This window comes from Microtus pennsylvanicus, chromosome 10 (assembly GCF_037038515.1).
Source record: "Microtus pennsylvanicus isolate mMicPen1 chromosome 10, mMicPen1.hap1, whole genome shotgun sequence".
NCBI lineage: Eukaryota > Metazoa > Chordata > Mammalia > Rodentia > Cricetidae > Microtus > Microtus pennsylvanicus.
The window spans coordinates 81,211,754-81,235,591 of record NC_134588.1 but is presented as its reverse complement, the minus strand read 5'-3'; the positions used below and the strand labels follow the sequence as shown (position 1 = coordinate 81,235,591).

Below are 23,838 nucleotides of genomic sequence, written 5' to 3'. Positions count from 1 at the left end.
TTAGCAGGATGAAATAGAAACGGTTGAAGTTGTTCTCGTCAGACTCTCAGCTGCTAACTGCCTGGCCTTCATGTGAAAAATTTCTCATTCTGTTTTCATTTTACTCTTTCTTGACATCTCTCAATGTTGTTGCAAACTTGTATATAGAGTAGCCTTCTTGTGTACCACATGTATTGGAAACATAATTGATAGTGAGCCTGCTGGAAAACCTTGGGCTCCTTAGCTGGCGGGCAGAGCCTGAGGACGGATAATGTTGGCCCTGGCTTGCAGTAGTTGTGCTTTGTCACTGTTTTCATTTATGGTGGTGTGTGTTTTTTGAGATAATGTCTTGTTTTGTAGCCTTGGCTGGCTTTGAACTTGTGACATTCTTGCTTTCCCCCCTCAAGCTGAGGTTTTCCTGCAAAGGGAGTTTTATCCACAATCATGGGCATGCACGTGGCTGTTACTTTTTTTTTTCATTGCTTTTTATTACAGTTTATGGTTCTCTTGTCTTCTAGAAGAAAAAAAATTTATATGAGTTGGTAAATATTTATTTATAGAACAACTATAAATGCTGCATTCCAGGTGTTTCGTATTGTTAGGTCTCAGGAAAAAAGAGGCTATGATGTTTTTAATTAACCTTGAAAACCAACTCTTTTCTTGGGGAAAGAAGATCCGTAAAAGCTAATGAAAGGAGGCAGTTTGTGGTACTTATCCCACAACGCACAGTGGGTGGTGGTGTCATTAGCACTGTGCTGAAAAGCTTAGTTAACGATTAAGGAGCTTCTTTGCAGTTTGCTGGAAGACTGTAATGAGAGATTGCTTGTATTCCGAAGTAACTGTCTCTGTCTCTGTCTCCCACCTTTTCCTGACAGTAGGGTCTAGTGATTTTGTGGACATTTTTGATAAGCCAGAGTTTTGTCTCCTTTTGATCAACCCATGCCACTGGAGTCCTAGAAATGAAAAAAACAAAAGCAAAAGCAAACACCCATCTCCTAAAGTTCTGTGAGGACGAGGTCTGTACCACGGCAGGGCTTGAGCTGCATGCCCAGCGTCGTGGAAATTTGCAACTGGTGGTGTGCTTGACTTCTCTGAGCCTGGTGATGATTTGTAGAGTGGGAGTTTTGATAACTTTATGAAGGTTTATTGGGTTGATGTACATGCATGAAGAACACTGTGTGTTCCCTGGTATCAGTTATTCAGTTATTTTCTTGACAGTAGCATAGCGTATCACAGGCTTTGATCTTGGTAGTTGAGAAAAGATGGCCCGGCAGACTGTTCAGTATACATTCTAGACAAAAAGTTCATACCTTTCTTATCAAAAATGTTTGGCCACTGTCTCGTGTCCTCAATGGAAAGAGTGAATTAGAATGTTACAGTTCTTTTTGGAGAGTTCAAGGTTAGGGATGGTTCAAAAGCAAATTTCAACTGTACTTGGCCATCAGATGAAACTGCCAACTCATATTCTTTAAAAAGACTGGTGTTCTGGAACAGAGAAAGCAGAGAGGGAAGACTGTGATAGTTCACTAGGTAGATGTTCCACACAGGCTTGACAGTCAGAGCTGGTCCCTGGGCTTCACAAGGTGGACGGAGTAAACCTGCTCCAGAGAGTTGTCCCTTACTGCCACGTGCATACTGTGGCCGTGAGAAAGACACACACACGCACAGTGAGAGTATTAACCGTGTAAAGGGAGAGGTAAAAGTGAGAAGAAAGAGTCAGAAGGAGAAGGGGGTGGCCATGTGCCCCGTCAAGCATCCTGAACATTGCACATCCGTTCCAAGCACACTATCATAAAGCAAAGTGTTGCGTTTCCTGTTGACTTTGGAGTTGATGTATGCACCTGATACAAGAAGCCATAGACGCTCGGTTTGTTCTGTGAGGTATACTGTAAAATTATGTTGCTGGAGCCCTTTTTTCTTCATTGTCAGCACAAATCCTTGTTTATTAAAGATTTAGCTTGAAGGAAATTTTAATTAATTACAGGTGCAGTAAATCCTGCCTGGGAAGCTGCCCGCCGTGTTTACTGTGAATGGCCTTCATGTGCCTGTGCTTCTCTGTTCTCCCCGCTGCCTGACAGTGTGATTTATGGCTGTTGTTTTCTACCAGTCCACTGTTTGCCCTCTAGGAGGGATTGGTCTCCTGAGCCTCCATAATAACGGCAGCACTTCCTCAGACATCTCTTAATGACAACAGCACTACATTGAGTAAGTCAGGCTAATTGCAGATGTACCCTATTAATTGCAAAAACTAGGAGAGGTTACATATTTTACAAGCTTTTAATTTGAAACCGCCCGAGATGATTTGTCTTAAGTGTTTGGATTGAGACGTCCATAATATTCAACAATTCACCATTATTGAAACTCCAGTCCAGGCAGTTATAGAATTCCGAGATTGAATCAGGTGAACATCAATAGTCATAAATGGATTGTTACCCAGTTGAGATCATGTTTTCATTGTGAACATTTTGTACAACTTCTTGTTCTGTGAAGCATCTTCTTAATTCTTTATAATCATTACCCATCTTTGTCAACACAGTAGAAATAGGGATTCTGCAGTTCTCTAGCTAACATGGAGAGCGCCCCACGGAAGTTCTTAAGCAGTCACAAGAAGCTGCACATTGCTCTGGTGGCATACATTTAGCAGGCTCAATGTCTCGTTAGTTTAACAGTGATAAAGCTTCTAGCTATATCAAGTGATTCCAAGAACTCATTTTGTGATTGGGTACTTTAGGGGTGACTGGGGTGACTATAGTGAGCTTGTGCAACAGTTGGAAGTCCCAGGGTCCATGAGCAAGTGAACCCGCAATTGCAGGGTTTAGTCAAGCACAGTCAATGAAGGTGGCATAAATGAGTGGTGGTTTAACTTCTGCTCTTACTTCAAGCCCCAGGCAACTGTAATTGTTTTCTTTCCCCCTGGACAGGAGTCAGTCATGGGGTATTCCATTGCTGTTACTCCATGCTCTTCCTACTCTCATGGCTTTGGGGTGTTCCTGCTCTCTTAAAGGGAAGCAGGGACAGATCTGGGGTACTGCCTGCCTAGAGTCTTGGTCGGAAATATGGATGTGGAGGGACTGAAGGAATTAGCTCTAAGATCTCAGAGTTAGGGGTTTAAGGTTAGGCTGGGAAGTGTGGCATCTGCTCCTCCCTGGTTCTTTTCTGCAGTGCAGCCCGACACTAGGTGACCGGCTGTGCAGTGGGCCGTCCTTCCCCCACCAGAGCGGCCGGATCCCAGCCAGTGTCCATTAGTAGAAGGGGAGTTCATGGCAGTCACTCCGTGTTGCTCCAGGAGTTGGTGTGGCCATGCTCCCTGTGGGGAGCAGCACTCTGGCCCCTCTGGCCCAGTAGCTTTCTGTGAGACTACCCAACCCTTGCCTGACTGAAACCTGGATCAGGCAGGTCTCCAGGTTTTGACCTTTCTCTGCTAGAAATCTGTATTTCTCTTCACTTTCTGACATTTGTAGTCTCAGAAAAGAGGCTTGATGTGGACTATTTCTTCAGAAGGAAGCCTTCCTTTGTGTTCTCATGCCTAGACATTTCTCTCTCTTGTTCTGTAGTTCTAGGATTCAGTCATCTTGGCAGATATGTCTGGAATAAGGCCTTTTCGTGTTTTTGCTTGACGGTTGGAGATGTTTTTCCCCACAGATACAGGTCTCGTACTTGTGTGTAATTTTTTTTCTATTATTCTTTCTGGGATAGGGGCTCGAGACAGGGTTTCTCTATAGATTTTGGAGCCCATCCTGGATTTTTTCTATTATTCTTTAAATCATTGCCTTTACATTTTTCTTCCTCACCTTATACCATTCAATGTGTCTTATATCTTTGACATTTTCTTGCTTTTCTTGTAAAGTCATCATTTTTTCAAGAGCTTTGCTTTTGAAATGTAACAGGGACAGACACAAGGGATGATTTATAAAAGTAGCAATTTAGTAAATGATTGCATTATTATAAACTACTTTCTTTGAAGGCTGTACTTCAACATGTTTACTGTTTTGCAGATAACCCAATGCAAAGCACTGATGTGTATTATTAGATTGTATGTGTCTTTGTAAGTATGCTTTAGGTGGTTTCACGATAATCCAGATCTAACCTTTAGATTGTCATTGTAGGTCATGCTTAGTTTTTTTTTTTTAGATTTTTTTTTGGGGCTTCTTACTTAAATCTGCCCTTCTGATGTTGTTATTATAGGAGAGGTTGATCCGAGATATTGTGCGTTGTCATGGAGTTTTGATAACCTCTTATTCCTACATCCGACTGATGCAAGATGACATTAGCAGACATGACTGGCACTATGTGATCCTGGATGAAGGACACAAAATTCGAAATCCAAATGCTGCAGTCACCCTTGCGTGCAAACAGGTATGGCTGCTTACAGCGGGGGAGATTTTGCATGCGCAGTGGTATTTAATTTTGGAATAGAGTATTTGCTTTATGAACACAGTTATTGAATTCTGTCAATGTAGAACGCTCCCGATGTCTGTCCTTTGTGATTTTCATTGTTCAGGGCCCAACTGTTAGAATGTAGCCACACCCAACTCTAGTCAGTGGTGTTCATCTTGAGCAATAAAACAGAATTCTTGCAGTATTTTCATCCATATGCAGTTAGAAAATTGGTCAAAATGCCACAATTTGAAAAGACCAGAACAGTGGACAAACAAGCGGTGACCAAATGCATGGAGTAACTGTTCCCTGGGAGTGCTCTGGGCTTGGATGTCTCTTATCTGTTACCAAGTCAGTTTCATAAAAGGATGTCTCATTTCCCCAACCAGTTCCGCACGCCTCATCGGATCATCTTGTCTGGCTCACCCATGCAGAATAATCTCCGAGAGCTGTGGTCACTCTTCGACTTCATCTTCCCAGGAAAGCTAGGCACATTGCCTGTGTTTATGGAGCAGTTCTCTGTCCCCATTACTATGGGGGGATATTCCAATGCTTCCCCAGTACAGGTAACCTTTGGCATGTCCCCAAACTTTAGGCTTTGTAGCGAAGTCATTGATGTTAGGGAAATGGCCAGTCTTATAACTTGGTGTCTCATAAAAACCAGGGTCTTATGGAAGGGCAGCCAGTGCTCTGTTAGGTGCTGAGCCATCTCTCTAGCCCTTCAGGAAGCCTTTAAAAGCAACGGCAGCCACTTACATGCCCACAGTGACAACATCCATCAGGAGGCAGGTCAGTGTTCTGTTTCTAGCCTGTTTTCTCCATATTCTGCCAGTGGTGTCCAGTATCTCTGCCTCTTCGTTCACTCTTAATGAGCAACAGTTCTAAGCATCTTTGCTGTTGTGACCTTGATAGTTTTGAAGGCTCTAGGCCTGTTACTTGTAAATGATATCCTTCTCTTGGGTTTGTCTCTCGTGGCTTCCACATTGTGTTCAAGCTACACATTTGTGGTAGGCAGGAGCATCATTTTCTCACTATGTAGAGGCCATTGCTTTGTCCTGTTACTGAGGACTCATTAGTGAAGTTGTTTGGTTCAGATTTCTGCTTGAGAATTAACAAGTAATTTGTGGAAAGATAGCCCGAGAACAAGAGCATATGGTGTTTCTTGAAATCCTGTCTCAGGAGCTTGTGTGCACTACTACCTCCTTGTGTACTGGAGATATGTCTATGACATCAGATGGATGCTGGGAATTGAGGAGACTACCAGTCCTCTCTGTGAGCTCCATGGTACAGGACAGGCAGTCTGATAACTGAACTCACTGCTGATGGCTGAGGGGTGCATTCATACACAGTGGGGATGCTGGGCAGAGGAGTGATTTGTGTCTTGAACAGACAAGAACTGTACAAGATGTTATTAAACTGCATCAACAACACACAATTTAAAGCAGTGAACTGTTTCCTTCTGTAATTTTCCATGTAATATTTTTGGGTAGCAGTTGACTTCACAGAAAGCAAAACTGGGTAAGAGGAAATTGCTGAGCACATCGTTCTTAGTTCCGGGTGGCAAGCTCTTGTGAAAGGAGCTTTGCTTTTATTTGTTCTTTTTGCCGAAGGCCATGTTTCCCCTATGCTGTTGCGTCCTGTGAACATAGTCTGCCCGTGTGGCAGGCTGGGGCTATTTGATGGGTAGTGGCTGGGGACTAGAAGCCTCCTAGGAATCCAGTGTTGTACAGCAAGGGACTATGGTAAGGGACATCTCGAAGAAGCCAGTGAGGACTGCAACCACAGGAGATGTCACATCCAGCCTCGAGACCGGAATTCGTTAGTTTGGCCTGTGGTATTCTAGGTACTGCCTGTTTTACAATTACTCATCCCATTCACACAGCACCTGCATGAAGACGGGTGTGCACACACGATGCAGACATGAGTGAGGAGTGCTTAGGTCTTTCCAAACTCTATTTTTAACATGTTAGTGTGTTTGACTTGAACTTATCTGTGTTTCTTGTGCTCAAACGTCTCTTAAAACTAAATTCCTTACCTTTAAATTTGAGATTTTTCTTGGTCTATGAAATAATAATTTGCTAAATAGTTAAACCTATTTAGAACTTTTTAAAGTATCAATAATTAATTGAAGCCTTTGCTTGCCTGTAAGTGAATTGCAGAGGGCGTGGCTTCCTGGGCTGCGGGTCTTTGTTTTTCTGTGTACAGTTAATACCCTCTCATGTGGCCATGTCCATTATGGAGCCATATGCTCCATTCTAGGCCAGAGTGACCTTCCATTTCTGGGATCCTAAGGCTACTCTTGACTTATTCCCTGAAGCCTAATCTCCCCTTATTACTGGTGGCTCCCACTGCTCCGGATCCCCCCACACTTGGCTTTTGATCTTTGCCCTTGCGAAGCCAGTTCTTTTGTAGCTTTTGGAGAATACAAGATTATAAATAGGGATTTGTTTGAAACTAGTTTTTCCCCTAGACGATCGTCAGTAACCAAATAAATCTCTATTCAGGCCTAACTAAATAGTATGGTAATAATTAAAACAAGTATAGTGGAGGAGATAGAGCAAACTGAGTAAGTTTTTTCATGTGTCATTTTGGTTAATGAGGTAATTTTTTTCCTGGAATTATTTTGAAAGCTGTTATTCCTAGAGCGTGTAGCACTCACTTGGCTTTCCTAAGATGAACTTATATACCTGTTGATCATTCTTTAACTTTAAGACATGGAGTCAGTGGAGAAGAAAATGTATTCCTTAAGCTAATATCTTATTCTTTCTTTTGTTAAAGGTTAAAACTGCTTATAAGTGTGCATGTGTCTTAAGAGACACCATTAATCCATACCTACTGCGGAGAATGAAGTCAGATGTCAAGATGAGCCTTTCTTTGCCGGATAAAAACGAACAGGTCTGCGAGTCTGGGAGGTGACCAAGCATTCCTCAAGCATGAGTGTGTCTGTGTAACTGACCGAATCTACGGCTCTTGTCCCGGGCTGTGACAGCCTGCTCTGCCAGTGACTATATCCGTCTGTGGTGTCCTGCTATATTTTCCTCTAGTCCGTAGGCTTTGCTTTCCTCTGTTAACACACGGGCCTACCCTCAACTATTGAAACATTTCCATGTCTTCTAAGCCCCTGATGCATTTCCGCCACACATTGTACTATAAGCTCTGGGGCACAGCAGTGAGCAGAGCGGTCTTGTTAGCGCAAACCCGGTCGGGTCACAAATAAGTAAGGTGGTGGGGGCTATGCAGTGTTTTCATCAAGTTAGGAATAAGACATTTTGAATAAGCGGGCCTTTTCTATAATGGTCAGAGGAGACCTTTGATCCGCTAATCACTCTGGGACCTAAGGCTGGTCAAAGAATGAGAGGAGGAGCATTGTAGATGATGGGTGGGCTGTGTGTTGGTGCTCGTGGCCAGCCGGGGTGATAGGGTGGCTGTAACTGGGATCAAGAAAGAGCATAGTTAAGGAGGTAATCACATGGCCACTTAGAGGTCAGATTTGGGGTTCTGCTGGTCATAAGAAGGACCGGTTTTACTCTTTGTGAATATATTCCTGAGAACATACTATGGAAAGGGTTGATGGCATCTGAGTTGGTGTTATGAGGATGACATGGTGTTCTGTAATCTGTTGGAGCCCACAAGACTACGGTGAATGCACAGCTGACAACCAATTGGCAGATCCACGAGAAGTGTCTACGTCCACGTGGAACAACCCGTTTTGCAGAGCTGTGGGAACACTTGCCTTTTGGAAAAGTCACTGTCATGTCTGTGGAAACCTTGTGAAGCCATGATTCTTCCCTTTGAAATGGGATTCATTCCCAGAACACCTCAGCAGTGTAACCTCTGCAGGGGCAGTGGAGTGACCTTGCTTCATTCCCTCACACCAGAAAGCCTTAGAACGAGAACATTCATTCTTTGTTTTAACAGTCAAACTTACATAGAGTCAATCCCACAAAATTACCCGCTAACAGACCACATAGAAATTTCTATAGAAGACAGGCACTGAGCAGGAAGGCAGCATGCCCCACCTTTGCTAACGAACAAATCTGGGCATCCCCAAAGAGATTGGGTGAGGAGAATGGGTGAATTCAGGGTTCGGGGATGTTTAGTAACTTTATCTAATGGTTTGCGGGCGGTGGTGGCGCACGCCTTTAATCCCAGTACTTGGGAGGCAGAGGCAGGCGGATCTCTGAGTTCGAGACCAGCCTGGTCTACAAGAGCTAGTTCCAGGACAGGCTCCAAAACCACAGAGAAACCCTGTCTCGAAAAACCAAAAAAAAAAAAAAAAAGCTCTAATGGTTTGGAATGTCAGATACTTCCCCTTGAATGCTAGCTCTTTCCTGAGTTGGGTTACCTGTTCCGGTGTATTGCTTTGTCAGGTTTTACCTGCCCTTTTTTTTTTTTTTTTTTTTTTGGTGTGTGTGTGTGATTCTGATATGCACATTATTATTGTTCTTGCCTATGGAATTTTCCAACTATGTCTGTAAAAATTAGAAAACTCATAGAGACTAGCCATTGTTCTTACTCTTCTTCTCCTTGCTACTTCTACTTCTTTCCCTTACTCTCCTTCTTTCTTTTCCTAATTCTTCCCCATCCTCTTATTCCTCTTCTTCTCCATGCCCCCTTCATTTCATTTTTTTCCCTTTGAATGAAAAATAAAGAAGATGCAAAGGTAATGTACTTGAGTTAATTTTTTACCCTCAGATCCTCGCCTGCCATAGACATCCAGTTGAGTCCTGAAGGGGGTACTAAGGCTGGTACTCAAGGCCTCCGATAGGAATCTTAATAGATGATTGCACCTTCTGCTCAGGGCCTTCAAGTTAAACACACTGTAGATTTTTATATTAAAGAATCTCAGACATCTGTCACCAAAGCCACCTTCATCCCTTTTTCTTTCCTTCCCCCATATCTTATTTTTCTTCATGTTCTCCCAAAGTCCTTATACAGTTGGATGGGTCCCTTGTGGAAGAGGCTTCCAGAGGACAAACAGTTGATGACCAGTTAAACTTAGGACTTAGGACATGCTGAAGTACTTAGACAGCATCCACTTACATAAGCAGTTGAGAGATGGAAGGTTCTAGGCTGCACATAGCTAACAGCAAACTGGTAGAGTGTTGCAGTTCTGAGCAGAAGTTGGTTTGCCGAAAGAACACATGGAGAACAAGAGGAGAAGCAGCTGTTCTCCTTAGCAGCATCACAGGAGAGGGCAGAAGAAGAGGAACTAGCTGGGAAGACTGGAGACGCTCAGACAGACAGGCTGGAGGAGCTAGGAGGAGGCAGGGCTGGAGCTGGCAGAGTGGAGGACAAGAAGCTGACCTGGCAAGAGCCTGCTCACTGGGCAGCTCTGAAGTCAATTCTGATGCTTTGGGGGGCATTTTCAGTGGCATCGGTGACTTACACCAGGTGCAGGTGTGGGTGGCACCTGGCAGGTGAGGGTCTCATGTTTTCTCAGGATGTCCTCCCCTTTCCTGTAGAGAGCCTAGTGGGTAGGGGACTGTCCTGAGGAAGACAGGTAGGTGTTGAGATCCAGTGCCGAGGTTGAAGGATTGGTCCTGCACTGAACTGTCTTGTTCACTTAGATAAGTTGAGGTAGATGAAAAAGTGGAGCCATTTTAGGGATGCGATCCAGACCCCTATGGGTATGGATCACTTCTTGGTTTTGTTGTTCTTTACTTGTCTGATTGTTTGTGTGCGGATATTGAGACAAAGATTGCTGGTAGACGAGTGGTTTAGGAAGCCCCAGGGCATTAGCACAGCCATTTGGGCTTTTAGATGGTGCTGGACAGGGGAGGTACCTCTTGGGGGCAGACACTGGCAGCTGTCGTGGGATTGGGGGCTGCTGCTGGCACTGACGATAAAGCAGTCAGGTGGGTGGATGACTTGATTGGCTCTGGAATCTTGCAGGGCAGGTGGGGATGATGGTGCATGTGGGTAGCACAAGGGTAGTTAAAAACATCCCCTGGGAACATGATGGGCTGTGAAGACAGTCAGGCCTTGAAGTGGAGGGGATAGACTTGGAGAGAAGGGACTAGAAGGCAGGAATGGGCAGTGTGATGGCATGGAATAATTAAGCCCAGTGGGCTGAGGCAGGGCCTGGTAAACTTGGTTCCAGGTGAGGTAAAGATTCCCACAAAGTCTGCCAAGCAGAGTGTAGGTGAGAGGCCTGGGGGAGAGTGTCTCCTCACAGTGAGCTGAAAGGAAGCATGGCTGTGCACCTGGGTCCTGGGGCTGCCTGTGAGGAGGAAGCCAGGCTGGGGGGACTGCTGCGTGATGGACTGGAACTAGGAGATGGATGGAAATGGAGGAGGGAGAAGTCTCTAGCTGAGAGATGTATCATTGTAATTAAAATTGTGTACATTCTACTATGTTTTAGGGAATCTTAGTGATAATGTGTTTTTAAAGCTATTGTTCTCTTTCCTCTCTTGCAGGTCTTATTTTGCCGTCTAACCGATGAGCAGCATACAGTCTACCAGAATTTCATTGATTCCAAAGAAGTTTACGGGATTCTCAATGGAGAGAATCAGGTCAGCCAGAGCAGACCCTGGAGAAATAAGTTGTTACCAGGGAGGGTGGGGCAGGAGAGTTGGCTGCTGTTTAAGATGTGCCGGGCTTCGTGTACTTTCGTTCTCTTGCCTGCCGTCTGTGTGTGTGTTGGGGGTGAGGGGAGGCTGTGTAGTCAGCCATAGCTGGAGACAGGTGTGGTGGAGGAGTGAGGTACGAGGGTGGAGCCCTGAGCTAGGAATCTGGATCCAAGGTGGGGGTGTGACCATGAGTTCTGTCAGCTAAGGCTTTTAACCCAGTATGGAGTGATGTCCAGCACCATGCTGGGTTTTCTCGGAAATTATGACCAAATTATACTACCAGGGCGTAGTTAGGAAGATTTGTAAATTGTATCAGCTTCTCAGTGAGTCTTGTGCCCAGTAAACCTGCAGAGCACTGCCATCTCAGAAAGCAGATGAAATTCCAGACCAGCTTTCTCAGGTTCTGACTCTTACTGCCCCCAGTGTGTGAGAGGAATTGGTTTGTTCTGCTCTTAGCATTATGAAAACATTCCCTAATATTGTCCAGAATTTGGAAGCTACTAGACAGTGTCTACTCAGAAAATCCCATTAGATAAATCACACAGATGTGGAGTTTGGCTTTGTAGAATACCTTGTCGTCTTGGTGTGTCCCCAAGTGCTTGACATGAGAATGTGATGCTGGGACTGCTCAGTGGCAGGAGTGTCATGGACCAGTTGAGTCATGAGTGCTGGAAGCCGGGCGTCTGAATTTTATTTAGCTGGAACATGCTGCCACTGGATCGGGTGTTTTCTGTGTCCTTGTGAAGACATCTTGTGAGAATTTAACTAAATCCTAGTCCTTCCAGGAGAGAGAGCTCATTCACCAGAGAGCATGCTGCTCCTCTCCACTGTGGGCCGGTGGGAGAAGATGGCTGGGAATGGGCCCTGCAGGACTAGGACTCCCACGCGGAGTATAGGGGAAACCCGGGCCACTGAGGTATGGGAGATACTGAAGAGGACATTTGCACACATTTCTGTAGGGGCATTGTCAACATTCAGTACAAGTGTGCATTCGTTCAGTGAGTGTATACGGTAGGTTTATAATAGATTAAAGCTGCGAATACACTTACACCCTTACATAGTTTTGCTGACTTGACATGTAACTTTCCTAGGGCCAAGTAGACAAGTTCTTTTTGCTGTTTATCCAGACAGAGCTGTTTCTGTGAGTGCTTTCAAAATAAGCCTTAGCAGTTCAATGCATTGGGTATTGTGCCTTTCCCCAGCAGACACATGCTTACATGCCGTGAAATGCATGGCGAGCCTTGAAACGATGGTCCTCACTCTGCCCCGTGGTGGAACACCTGAGTGTGTTCCTAAGTCCACCCTGTCCTGCTCGCAGGCTTTGCAGTGGCCTCCTGTTACCCTTACGCTCTGGCCTAGACTTTCAGATTTCGTCAGTTTGTCCTATTCGTCACTTCTCAGCAGTTTCTTTCCTTGTTTTTCAATCTTATGTGTATGGATATTTTGCCTGAATGTGTGTCTCTGCACTTGTTTGTGCCTGGTGCCTCTGGAGGCTAGAAGAGGGTGCCCAGTCACCTGGAACTGGAGCCCTGTGGGTGCTGGGAATTGAACCTGTGTATTCTGGGAAAACAGCTAGTGCTCTTTAAGTTCCAAGTCAACTCTCAGCTCCACTTTTTTATATTTTTTTATGTGTATGAAGGTTTTGCCTACATATATGTTTGTTCCCCACATACCACATGTTTGCCTAGTACCCATGGAGATCACAAGAGGGCATCAGATCTTTTGGAACTGGAGTTGCAGATGGATAGAACAACCATTTAGTCTGGAAACCAAATCTGAGTCCTCTGCGAGAGCAGCAGAAACAACAAGAGCTCTTAACTGCTGAGTTTCTCTCCAGTCCAAGCACTTTTTTTTTTTTTTTGGTTTTTCGAGACAGTGTTTCTCTGTGGTTTTGGAGCCTGTCCTGGAACTAGCTCTTGTAGACCAGGCTGGTCTTGAACTCACAGAGATCCGCCTGCCTCTGCCTCCCAAGTGCTGGGATTAAAGGCGTGCGCCACCACTGCCCAGCCCAAGCACTTTCTTATTCTTCTAAATGGATGGTCCAACCACTCACATTTCTTCAACTGTCAGGTTGGGTGGTCTAGGCTGCTCTGTCCCATAGATAGACTGATGGAGGAAGGTCATTGGCTAAATAAAGAAACTGCCTTTTCCCTGATAGGACAGAAAATTAGATAGGTGGAGTAAACAGAACAGAATGCTGGGAGGAAGAGGAAGTGAGCTCAGACTCGATAGCTCTCCTCTCTGGGGCAGACGCAATGAAGCTCCGACCCAGGATGGACATAGGCTAGAATCTTCCCGGTAAGCGCACCTTGGGGTGCTACACACATAAATAGAAATGGGAAATCAAGATATGAGAATTAGCCAGTAAGGGTTAGAGCTAATGGGCCAAGCAGTGTTTAAAAGAATACAGTTTGTGTGTTGTTATTTCGGGGCATAAGCTAGCCAGGCAGCCGGGAGCAGGGTGGCAGGAATGCAGCCCACAGCTCCTACAACAGATAGACAAGGCAAGGCTTAAATTCTCTAGACTCATGTTTAAAAGAAAAACAAGTAAAATGAAGATCATGTATTTTGTTTCGTTTGCAGGCTCATTTTGTTTCATTTTTACCTGTTTGTTTGTTTATTTATTTATTTATTTTGTTTTTTCAAGACAGGATTTCTCTGTGTAACAGCCCTAACTGTCCTAGAGCTAACTCTTGTAGACCAGGCTACCCTTGAACTCACAGAGATCTGCCTGCCTCTGCCTCCCAAATGTTAGGATTAAAGACTTGCTCCACCACTACCTGACCCTCAAAATATTTTAAAATGTAATGAAAATTGAAAATGATTGTGAGCAGCAGAGAGGTAGGCATATCTCTGTGGGTTTGAGGCCATCTGAAGACTCATCTTTAAATCCCCGCTCTTCCTCTTGTCTCGTGCTATGCAATACAGCATCCACTAACCACTAGACACATGCAGCTACTGGGCACAAGCGTGGGCAGTCTAGCTTGGGGATGCACTGCACAAGTAAAATAGACTCCCAGCTACCTGGACCTCCTATTGTTAGTATAACTTGTTTAGTTGAATCTACCATACTCCAAAAAATTGGCTTAATTTACAATTCTACCTTTTTACTTAAACTTTCAAACCAGTCACAGCCTGAATTCATTAGAGAAACTGAACCTCCCTCCCCCCACCCACGATGGGGTTGTGGTCTGTAGCCCTGGCTGCCTGAATCATTCTTACACGGTAGGGGTGCGGCCTGGGGGCTAGGTGAGCAAACCCCAGCCTCTGGACCAACCCTGTATTTGCCGTGCATATCTCCTTTCTGCTGTCGTGCTGGTAAAGGGAACGTCAGCCTATGGCTCACACACTGAACCACAGGGCTTTAAGGGTACTTAGGTATGTAAGATTGGGAGACATTTGGTAAGTCACAGATGGCATGATGTTTCTGGCCAGTGTTTTTAAGGTAAGTTGGTTTTTTTTTTTAATCAGCTGTACAGTGCTGTGAACTAAATACCTTTTTACTAGTGAGGGAAATTGAATTATCAGCATTGACTCCGACCTCTGTGGACATGTTCAGTCCACTGAAATTGTTTTCTTCTAGAGAAGTTGTCCAGTCAGGGTAAGAACAAGGCTGAAAGTTAATTTCTTCCAGATTATGGTAGTCAGCTTTCTATCACTAGGACACAATGCTGAGAAAATCGACTGAAGGGAAGGAAGGTTTGAGGGCTCATGGATTCAGGGTTTTAGCTATGGTCACTTGGCTGTTGTTTCTGGCCCTCGGTGGAGCTGAACATCATTGCAGGAAGCACTCATGAAGGTCAAACTGCTCACCTCGTGGTGGCCGGGAGGTAGGGGTGTGAGAAAGGGAGCTGGGGACCAGGCGCACTCCCTTCAGCTAGTTCCCGCCTCTCAATAGCCCATCAGATTATGAACCCGTCAGTGGATCAGTCTGTTGACGAGGTCAGAGCCTTTATTTCCGAAAAGCTCCGTATCTAGACACTGCCACACTGGGGACCAAGCCTTCAATACAGGACATTCATTTCCAGACTGTTTCTCATAATGCTGACATTAGAGAAGAAATCGACAAGCTGGTAAAAATGACTGTAATCCATGTAGCCTGTCTCTCTCCCTCCCTCCTCTCCTGTTGTGGACACAGGGTCATCTGAGCTCATGTGTGTTGTTGCTGTTTAAATCACAGATTTTCTCTGGACTTGTAGCTCTGAGGAAGATCTGCAACCACCCTGATCTCTTTTCGGGTGGTCCCAAGAATCTCAGTGGTCTTCCAGAAGATGAACTAGAAGAAGATCAGTTTGGTTACTGGAAACGTTCTGGGAAAATGATCGTTGTTGAATCTCTGCTGAAAATATGGCATAAGCAGGGCCAGCGAGTGCTGCTGTTTTCCCAGTCGAGGCAGGTGAGCTCCAGCTGCAGCCTGCCGACAGCTCGGTTCCCAGGACTGTGTGGGAGCTTGGCCACAGGAGTTGGCTTTTTTTTATTTTAACAAGCCTCATAGCAGATTCTGGCATCCTAGTAAGGGTAGAATGTTTACATTATAAGGAATTAGCAAATATTCTTTTGTAGCAGTATTAATTCCTTCAGAGCAAGAAACCCTTTCAATATGGGCCCACTGGGGAAGGCACACTGCTTACAAAGGAGAAGCACTCGCTTGGAGCACATTTGATTTGCAGACTGTTTCCCTCATCCCCCAACAGATGCTACACATACTGGAAGTGTTCCTGAGAGCCCACAAGTATTCCTATCTCAAAATGGATGGCACCACTACCATAGCATCAAGACAGCCATTGATTACAAAATACAACGAGGTAACAAGGAGTGTGACAGAGGAGGCAGAAGGGGCGGCAGTGTGTGGAGGAAAGTGTGTGTATCTGCTCTCACAGCCTCTGAAAGGTCTTTGTGTCTAGCTAGCACGTGAAGGGGGACATTATCCTTTTGGATATTTTGTTTTGTTTGTTAGTTTTCTTTGAGACGGGGTCTCACTTTGTAGTCCTGGCTGTCCTGGAACTTACTGTGTAGACCAGACAGACTTAAACTCACAGAGATGCACCTGCCTCTGCCTTCCAAGTGTTGAGTTTAAAGATGTGTCCCATCATGCCTGGCGATATTTTGCCTTTGACTGTGCATGTAGGGTTTGAGAAGTGGGCATACGCAATTAGAAATGAAATACCGAGATCTGAGACCCGGTGCAGCATGGCCAGTGTGCGTGTCTGCATGAGCTGCACTTATGACACCGGTGCAGCATGGCCAGTGTGAGTGTCTGCATGAGCTGCACTTCTGAGACCGGTGCAGCATGGCCAGTGTGCGTGTCTGCATGAGCTGCACTTCTGAGACCCGGTGCAGCATGGCCAGTGTGAGTGTCTGCATGAGCTGCACTTATGACACCGGTGCAGCATGGCCAGTGTGTCTGCATGAGCTGCACTTATGACACCGGTGCAGCATGGCCAGTGTGAGTGTCTGCATGAGCTGCACTTCTGACACCGGTGCAGCATGGCCAGTGTGCGTGTCTGCATGAGCTGCACTTCTGAGACCCGGTGCAGCATGGCCAGTGTGCGTGTCTGCATGAGCTGCACTTCTGAGACCCGGTGCAGCATGGCCAGTGTGCGTGTCTGCATGAGCTGCACTTCTGACACCGGTGCAGCATGGCCAGTGTGTCTGCATGAGCTACACTTGATACAGTTACTATAAACTGACAAGTAGGAAGTCTGAGGTGAGGTTGAGTCACAGATTCTGCCGTGTGAGGTTTGGGTGTGTTGGAAAGCAGCAGAGCCGGTGGTGTGGGGGAAGTGCTGAGCTGCAGCAGCTCTCAGCTGTGCCCACTCTGTTCTGGATCTTAACTGCAGGACACGTCCATCTTCGTCTTTCTTCTGACCACACGGGTGGGTGGCATAGGAGTGAACTTGACCGGGGCCAACAGAGTCATCATCTACGACCCTGACTGGAACCCCAGCACCGACACACAGGTCTGTCTTCCGTGAAGAGAAGAGCCCCGCAGAAAGACGGCTTGTTATTAGCACTTTCTTCAGTAGCTCTAGTGTTTACCTGGCCACAAGTACAGTCTTGGTTCTGGTCACATCTTGTTCTCTCACGTGAGGGACACGTAGTCAGTCATACAGACTGGGAGAGTCCTCTGCTGTTCATCCATTGCAAGCCATGGTATGGAAAGTACTCATGAAAGCGGATCACTTCTTCAGTCAGGCTGTCTCGGTTCTCCTTATCACCTGGCTGTTCATCCGCATGCATAGGCTCAACTGCATGTTTCTTCTCAGACAGTTGTGACTAGGGGCTAGAAGTCGGTGATCAGTTACTTTGTCTCTTACTGGTTTTTGCTCTGGAAGGGCCCTTGTTAATGGACCTCTCTGCCACAGGCCCGGGAGCGAGCATGGAGGATAGGTCAGAAGAAACAGGTGACTGTCTACAGGCTCCTGACAGCCGGCACCATCGAGGAAAAGATCTACCACCGGTCAGTACAGACAGCTGCAGAGCTCTCACCAAGAAGGGCTGCTGTTATTTCAAGTGTTGGTTTAAAATGTTCTTTCATTTTAGAGGAATTACTATAACATAAGGGGTATCACTGACTGTTTTTTGTTATTTTTTCTTTGCTATAAAATATATTTTGATCCATTTCTCTTTTTTGTTTTGTTTTTGAGAACGAATCTCACAATGTATTCTTGGCTTGTCTGCACCTCACTATGTAGACCAGGCTGGCCTTGACTCAGATCCACTTGCCTCTGCCTCCTGAGTGCTAGGATTAAAGACATGGGCCACCACGGCCAGCCAACCATATTCTTCTTTAAAATTCTGAACCTGGTAATTATTGTACCTTAATCTAAATCAAGGACTCCTTATATGTAAATTTGATACTGTTTTCTGAGGGGAACTTTCCAACTACTATAGTGTGCCGACTGCTTTTAGCAAAACTACGAAGTGCCAGAAGTGAAGCCAGTACAGTCAGGTGACTTTGGAGATGCTGGCAGCATGTCCCTCCCTCTGGTTTTCCTCTTGTAACTAGGTAGCTTGAGGCAGTGGTAACATTGCCAGCTTCCCTGTGCCCCTCAGACTTCATTCTTACCCCATATCCCAACACCTGCACTAACACTGGACTGTTCCAGAAGCATTGTGTGTCTTTAAGGGCTTATTGTAGGGCCTGAAGATGCTGTGATCTTGTGGAAAGAAGCTTTAACTGAAACACCAGTGGGTAGGAGGGGTGGTGTTGCTTTGAGGTAGTCCCTGTGTGCAAGGACAACAGTGTATGACCTTAAGCACATTGCCTGGACCAGCAGGTGGGGCTGGGGAGCAGGGAGGTGAGGGCTATACAATGCCCTGAACCCATCACAAGAGGGTGCCAAGTTGGGCCAGGCAGGCCTTGGCCCATTAATCAGGGAGACTGACGGGCTCCTTACAGCTAAGTAGAGGTTGGGGCACATAAATGTGAAAGGTGGGCTTGAAGTATGATAGGTCATTGGAGGTTAAAAAGAAAAAAATCTCATTGGTATAAATAATAAGGTATCATTTCTTACTTAAAACTTATAAAACTTAGGAGACCACCTGATGTATTAGATATGTCGAGTTGTAATTTTCCGTGGCTGAAAGTTTGTTGGCTTTTTAATTATTCGCAGATCTGCTCTTAAGCATCTTTCTCTCATTAAAAAAATTAACCTTTATGTTTATGTATAGGTGTTCTACATGCATATATGCCCGTGCACCATGTTCATGTAGTGCCTACAGAGGCCAGAAGAGGTTATTACATTCCCTGAGACTGGAGTTTGTTTTTTTTTTAAATGGGTAGTTGTGAGCTGCCCAGTGGGTGCTAGAAATTTTACCCAGATCCTCTGAAAGAGTAGCCAGTGCTCTGAGCCATTTCTCCAGCCCTATCTCTTGTGTTTTAAAACTAGAATTTTGAATTACAGCTAAATATTGTTTCATACCAGTGCAATTTTATCTTTTTAGACAAATCTTCAAGCAATTTTTGACAAACAGAGTGCTAAAAGACCCAAAACAAAGGCGCTTCTTCAAATCCAATGATCTTTATGAACTGTTTACTCTGAGTAGTCCTGATGCATCCCAGAGCACTGAAACGAGTGCTATTTTTGCAGGTAACGTATTAAGTCATTTGATTTAACCAATTGCATGAGAATTCTGCAGTGCAATGTTAGCCATATTTTCCCTGTTACAGGAACTGGCTCCGATGTTCAGACAACCAAATGCCATTTTAAAAAAAAGACTCCACCAGCCCCAGAAACAGATCCCAAATGCAAGAAGGTCTCCGTTTCTGACACATCTGCAAACGGTGCCATCCTGACTCGAGAAAAGTCTAAGTCAATGGGGGCAGCAGAAAATGCAACTTGTAGAGCAAGTGGCCCTTTGAAGAGCGACTGTCACCCGAGTGTGAGCAGAACTAGCAGTGTTGTTGCAGTTGGAGAAAAGACAGGTGCAGGGTCCGAGCTGGAGCAGCTGTCAGTGATGAGTGGAGATGGGAAGTGTTCAGATTTTCCAACTTTGGGCCAAACATCCGGGCCATCTGGTGAGGCGAGCACCAGTGAGAAGCAGGGTCCTTCCTACAAAGGGGAATGCTGCCAGGTTCAGCCAGAACCTGTTTGCAGGAGTGAACAATTGGAAGGGCATTTTTATAAGCACAAATCAAAAAGGAAACATGATGTAGCAAAAGAAGAGACCCCAGAGAAATGTCTGCAGTCCAAGCAAAAGAGCAAGCACACCAAGCATTGTAGAGATGCCAAGTTTGAGGGAACTCGGGTCCCACACCTAGTGAAGAAAAGGCGATACCACCAGCAGAACTCTGAGCAGGCGAGCGAGGCTGAGGAACGAAGCAGTGATGACTATGTTTTGGAAAAGCTTTTCAAAAAATCAGGTAATGGTTTTGATGAATCTCTCACCTGGGGGCTAGGATCAGCGAATATGGAAGTCATTCCTAGCATGGCAGTCTTTACTAATGGTACTGACTTGCATTTATCCTTCCTTCTGAAGACCTGAAAGAATTCAGAACTTTAGGAAACAATACTACTTAGCATATGACCACTTACAGCAGGTCAGATACCACAAATAGACATGTGCTACCTGAATGTTAATAGGCATTTTCCTTACATGGTATATTTCTATGCTTTTCCAAGTACAGGAGGTTAGAGAAACAGATCATGGGAGAGAGGCGGGGCTGTGGCTGGGGGCAGGCAGAAAGGGAAGCTGATAGCCAAGATTAAAAGAGAGAAAACAGTAGAGAAATCAACAAACAGCTGCTGAAGACAGTGGGAATTGGCATGCCCTGCTCAGCTTTGGTGTCTCCCAGGAGTCGTGGTCTTTGTTCTTTCCACATTATGTTCAGAGTGATGGTCATAGTCACCAAAGACTGAGTCAAGACACTCTGTTTGAGAAGGGAGGTTTCTGTACGCTGCAGAAAGCCTGTCAAAGAAATTCCACGAAGAGCACACGGACTCTTCTGTAGCCTAACATTTCCAGCATTTGCTCTAACATTCACATGCATGTGTAAACACGTCTGCAAACATACATGCATATATCTGTGGATAAGAGCTGTGGACTTAGATTCCAGTAAGGATGGCATGATGTTTACCTCCCATGGTACCACAGTTAAATTATCATGTGTGAAGCTGTGGTACCAAGAGGGCACCAAAGGGTGTTGATCTCTCTGAGATGGGGCACAAGTGAAATGAACTTGCACTTGTTGCCTTGAGAGACATGAGAGGAGATGGAATCCTGGGCAGACTGAGCTTCCAGGTGAGCGAGAGCAGCACAGTCTGGAAGGAAGCTGTCTTGTTTGAGACTGCAGGAAGGCCCACTCAAAGGAATTAGAGGGGAGGAAGCATTTCTGTGCACACCATAGCAGGGGACAATGCCTGTTCTTACCAGCTAGCCTATTATATTACAGAAGAAAGTATAGTATTGTCTCGTAGTTAGCACTGTTTCAGCCTCACCTGAATTTTTTTTTTAAATTTATTTATTAAAGATGTCTGTCTCTTTCCCGCCACCGCCTCCCATTTCCCTCTCCCTCCCCCGATCAAGTCCCCCTCCCTTGTCAGTCCAAAGAGCAATCAGGGTTCCCTGCCCTGTGGGAAGTCCAAGGACCACCCACCTCCATCCAGGTCTAGTAAGGTGAGCATCCAAACTGCCTAGGCTCCCCCAAAGCCTAGGGGTAGGATCAGAAACCCATTGCCATTGTTCTTGAGTTCTCAGTAGTCCTCATTGTCACCTGAATTCTTACAGGACTGTGCAGATAATAAATACTGGACAACATAAAATGTATGATGTTTTGCATCAAATTTAAAAGTTATTGGGCACAGAAATGAACAGCAAAATGTGATTCACAATGAGGAAGTGAATTGGAACTGACACACTGGTGATGAAATTAGCCCAGACGTTAAATAATTATAACTTCGATATATTCAAAAAGCGGCATGAAAGATGCACACATATATGGAAAATGAAGTTATATGAAAATGCAGTGTCTGATGTGAAGAGTACCCAGTAGGAGATGAAGGCATATTAGACATAGAAGAAAAGAGTAGTGTGCTTGATGAGAGAGCAGAAGCTATGCAGAAAGGAATACAGTAAATTCCAGAAGCAGAAAGGCCGTGAGATGTCAACAGCCTATTATAATGGTAATTGAGGTTCTGACCAAGAAGACAGAGGAGGAGAATATATCAATCTGAAGAAATACTGGAAAAGAATATTCCAAATTAGATGAATGCTGTATATCCACACACTGAAGGAACTTAATAAAACCCAAGCCCTGAAATGGAAGAAAAACATAGCAAGGCATAATAATAATAAAGCAGCCGGAGCAGACGGCACGGAGAAGTGGTGAGGGTGAAATTCCATAAGCAGGGAAGGGGTTAGAAGAAGCAAAGATGAGTGAGTCACCTCAGAGGATGAAGGACAGAGTCCACATGATCTCTGCAGTGGGGTAGGAGAGTTGGGTCCCATGTGCCCATGGGCCATGTAGAGGACTTTGCAGGTCGTGATGTCATTGCCGTGACTGGTATTAGCTCCATGCTGTATCCATGTCAGAACATTATGTAGTTCAGTAAATCCATGAAGCAAATGAAGGAGCTGACTCTGCTGTCTTGTTTTCATCAACATTGTAGAGCCTTCCCGTGTGCTAGACTCCCTTCTTCCAGAGTGAGAGAATTCTTGGCCCTCATTGTCACTGTGATACCATATTTGTACAATCATACCATGCACAGAATTAGAATATATAACCCATACCACCACCACCACACACACACACACTCAAACACGTTAGCAAAAAAATATGTACCTTTTTATCGCTAAAGTTTTTTAGTCAAAACACTACTCAAACATTTGTTTTCCTCCCTTTCACAGCACAGCTAGATTGGTTTACTTGTTTCTGCTTCACTATTTCCCTTAGCTTCCTGATGTTTGCACATTTTACTTTTTGAGGTTGTAACACTACATGTTTACAAAAGTTGAGACTTACCAGCTACTCCCTCCCTCGTTTATCTCATGAACTCTTGGCATTTCCTTCTTGTTTCTCTTTGTCAGTGTTTTTCTTGCTTTGACACAAAAGGCTGACACTGTGTGTTCTGATAGTCCTTCCTGTTAGTTCATAGAGACCCTCTCCCTTTCTGTGGCTGTTCCATAGACCTACCATAATTTCCTCACATTGAGCACAGACTGCCGGCTAAGCTTTTGTCAGTTATAGGTCTGCGATGAACAGCCTGTGTCCATGTGTTGTTCTTCTGGTAGACACACAGCTTCTTGAAAATTCTTAGAAGTGAGGTTGCTACATCAGAAGATAAGCTGCCCACTTCCTGCAGAAAGGGGATTTATATTAGCATTTGTTCTTAGCAGTCTGTCTCCGTAGCCATGTCAGGACTGTGTGTTACATCTGTATTTTTTTGCCAGTATAAATATGTGAAGGCAGGAGCTGTGGCACATGCTGTTAATGCCAGCACTTGAGAGACTAGCAGACTCTTGAGTTCCAGGCCAGAGAGAGCTGCAGAGAGACTCCATCTCAGGTTGTTTGGTAGTAGGTAGATGATAGAAGTTTTCCATGTCTGAGGGTCAGATAGACAAACAGAAGTCCACATCTGACGGGCAGCGCCGGTAGTACAGCTTCCATCTGGCAGCCACAGCAGCCTGAGTAGTTTCTTTAAACTTTTAGGGACCTTGACACAGATGAAGCTAAGATTGGTGGCTTCATTATGCAGAAGAGTTGGAGTTCTAGCCAGTAGAAAGGAGAGTTGGGGCTTGAGAAAGCTATTTTAATCTAGGTGTGAGCAGGATTATGGGGAAGGGCGTTGCTCAAAGCAAGGAACTGGAGAGCACGGATGCGGACTTTGGCCACAGCCGTCTGTCTCCTCTGAGGGGATAGTGATGTGTAGGATTCAGATAGCGCTTGAGTTCACTGTCCACAGGGTTGTTAGGAAACCCAGTGAGACCACCAGGCGGTGGCTGAGGGCAGCTGTCAGATTACAGTTGCTGACTAGGAAGGTTGGCATGTCTTCCTGTAAACAAAGGCAACGATTTTGTTTGAGATGCTCGGGGAGAGAAATGAGGCCCCAGCTAAGAGGTCTTACACATCAGGCCGGGAGCCAGGGTCCCTGTTGTTTGACACCAAGTAGACAGGCATGAAGGAACATTCCTTGTGTCTGCAGCCTTTAAGGCACCTGTGGATTGTCTAGGCCTCTTCCCTCTCAGCAGGAGAGAGGCCAGGCCACAGTCAAATCAGAGTGGGGAGACTCCCTTCTCTGTTCCCGTAAGTTCTCTTTCCTTCTGTCCTGATGTAAGTAACATCTCATTTTACTTTAGTTTTCATTTATTTTATTAGTGAAATTGGATAAAAGTTCCTATGTAATTGTTTTATGTTCATTGTTAGTGTATATGGAGTTTCCCCACCATTATCTTCTTTAGCTCCTTTTCA

The 23,838-nt window shown here is 45.1% G+C and overlaps 1 protein-coding gene across 4 annotated transcripts in view; it reads left to right on the top strand.

Annotated features, from left to right (window-relative positions):
• Positions 1–23,838, top strand: part of Ercc6 (ERCC excision repair 6, chromatin remodeling factor) — a 75,513-nt gene that overhangs the window by 46,559 nt on the left and 5,116 nt on the right. For all 4 annotated transcript variants that reach the window (XM_075988762.1, XM_075988763.1, XM_075988764.1 and 1 more), the window contains 10 exons: positions 4,165–4,335; positions 4,746–4,922; positions 7,135–7,251; positions 10,776–10,871; positions 15,109–15,324; positions 15,623–15,733; positions 16,769–16,888; positions 17,294–17,388; positions 18,876–19,021; positions 19,102–19,794. In XM_075988762.1, coding sequence (XP_075844877.1) covers positions 4,165–4,335; positions 4,746–4,922; positions 7,135–7,251; positions 10,776–10,871; positions 15,109–15,324; positions 15,623–15,733; positions 16,769–16,888; positions 17,294–17,388; positions 18,876–19,021; positions 19,102–19,794 — 1,942 coding nt within the window. The remainder of the gene's footprint in view (positions 1–4,164; positions 4,336–4,745; positions 4,923–7,134; positions 7,252–10,775; positions 10,872–15,108; positions 15,325–15,622; positions 15,734–16,768; positions 16,889–17,293; positions 17,389–18,875; positions 19,022–19,101; positions 19,795–23,838) is intronic.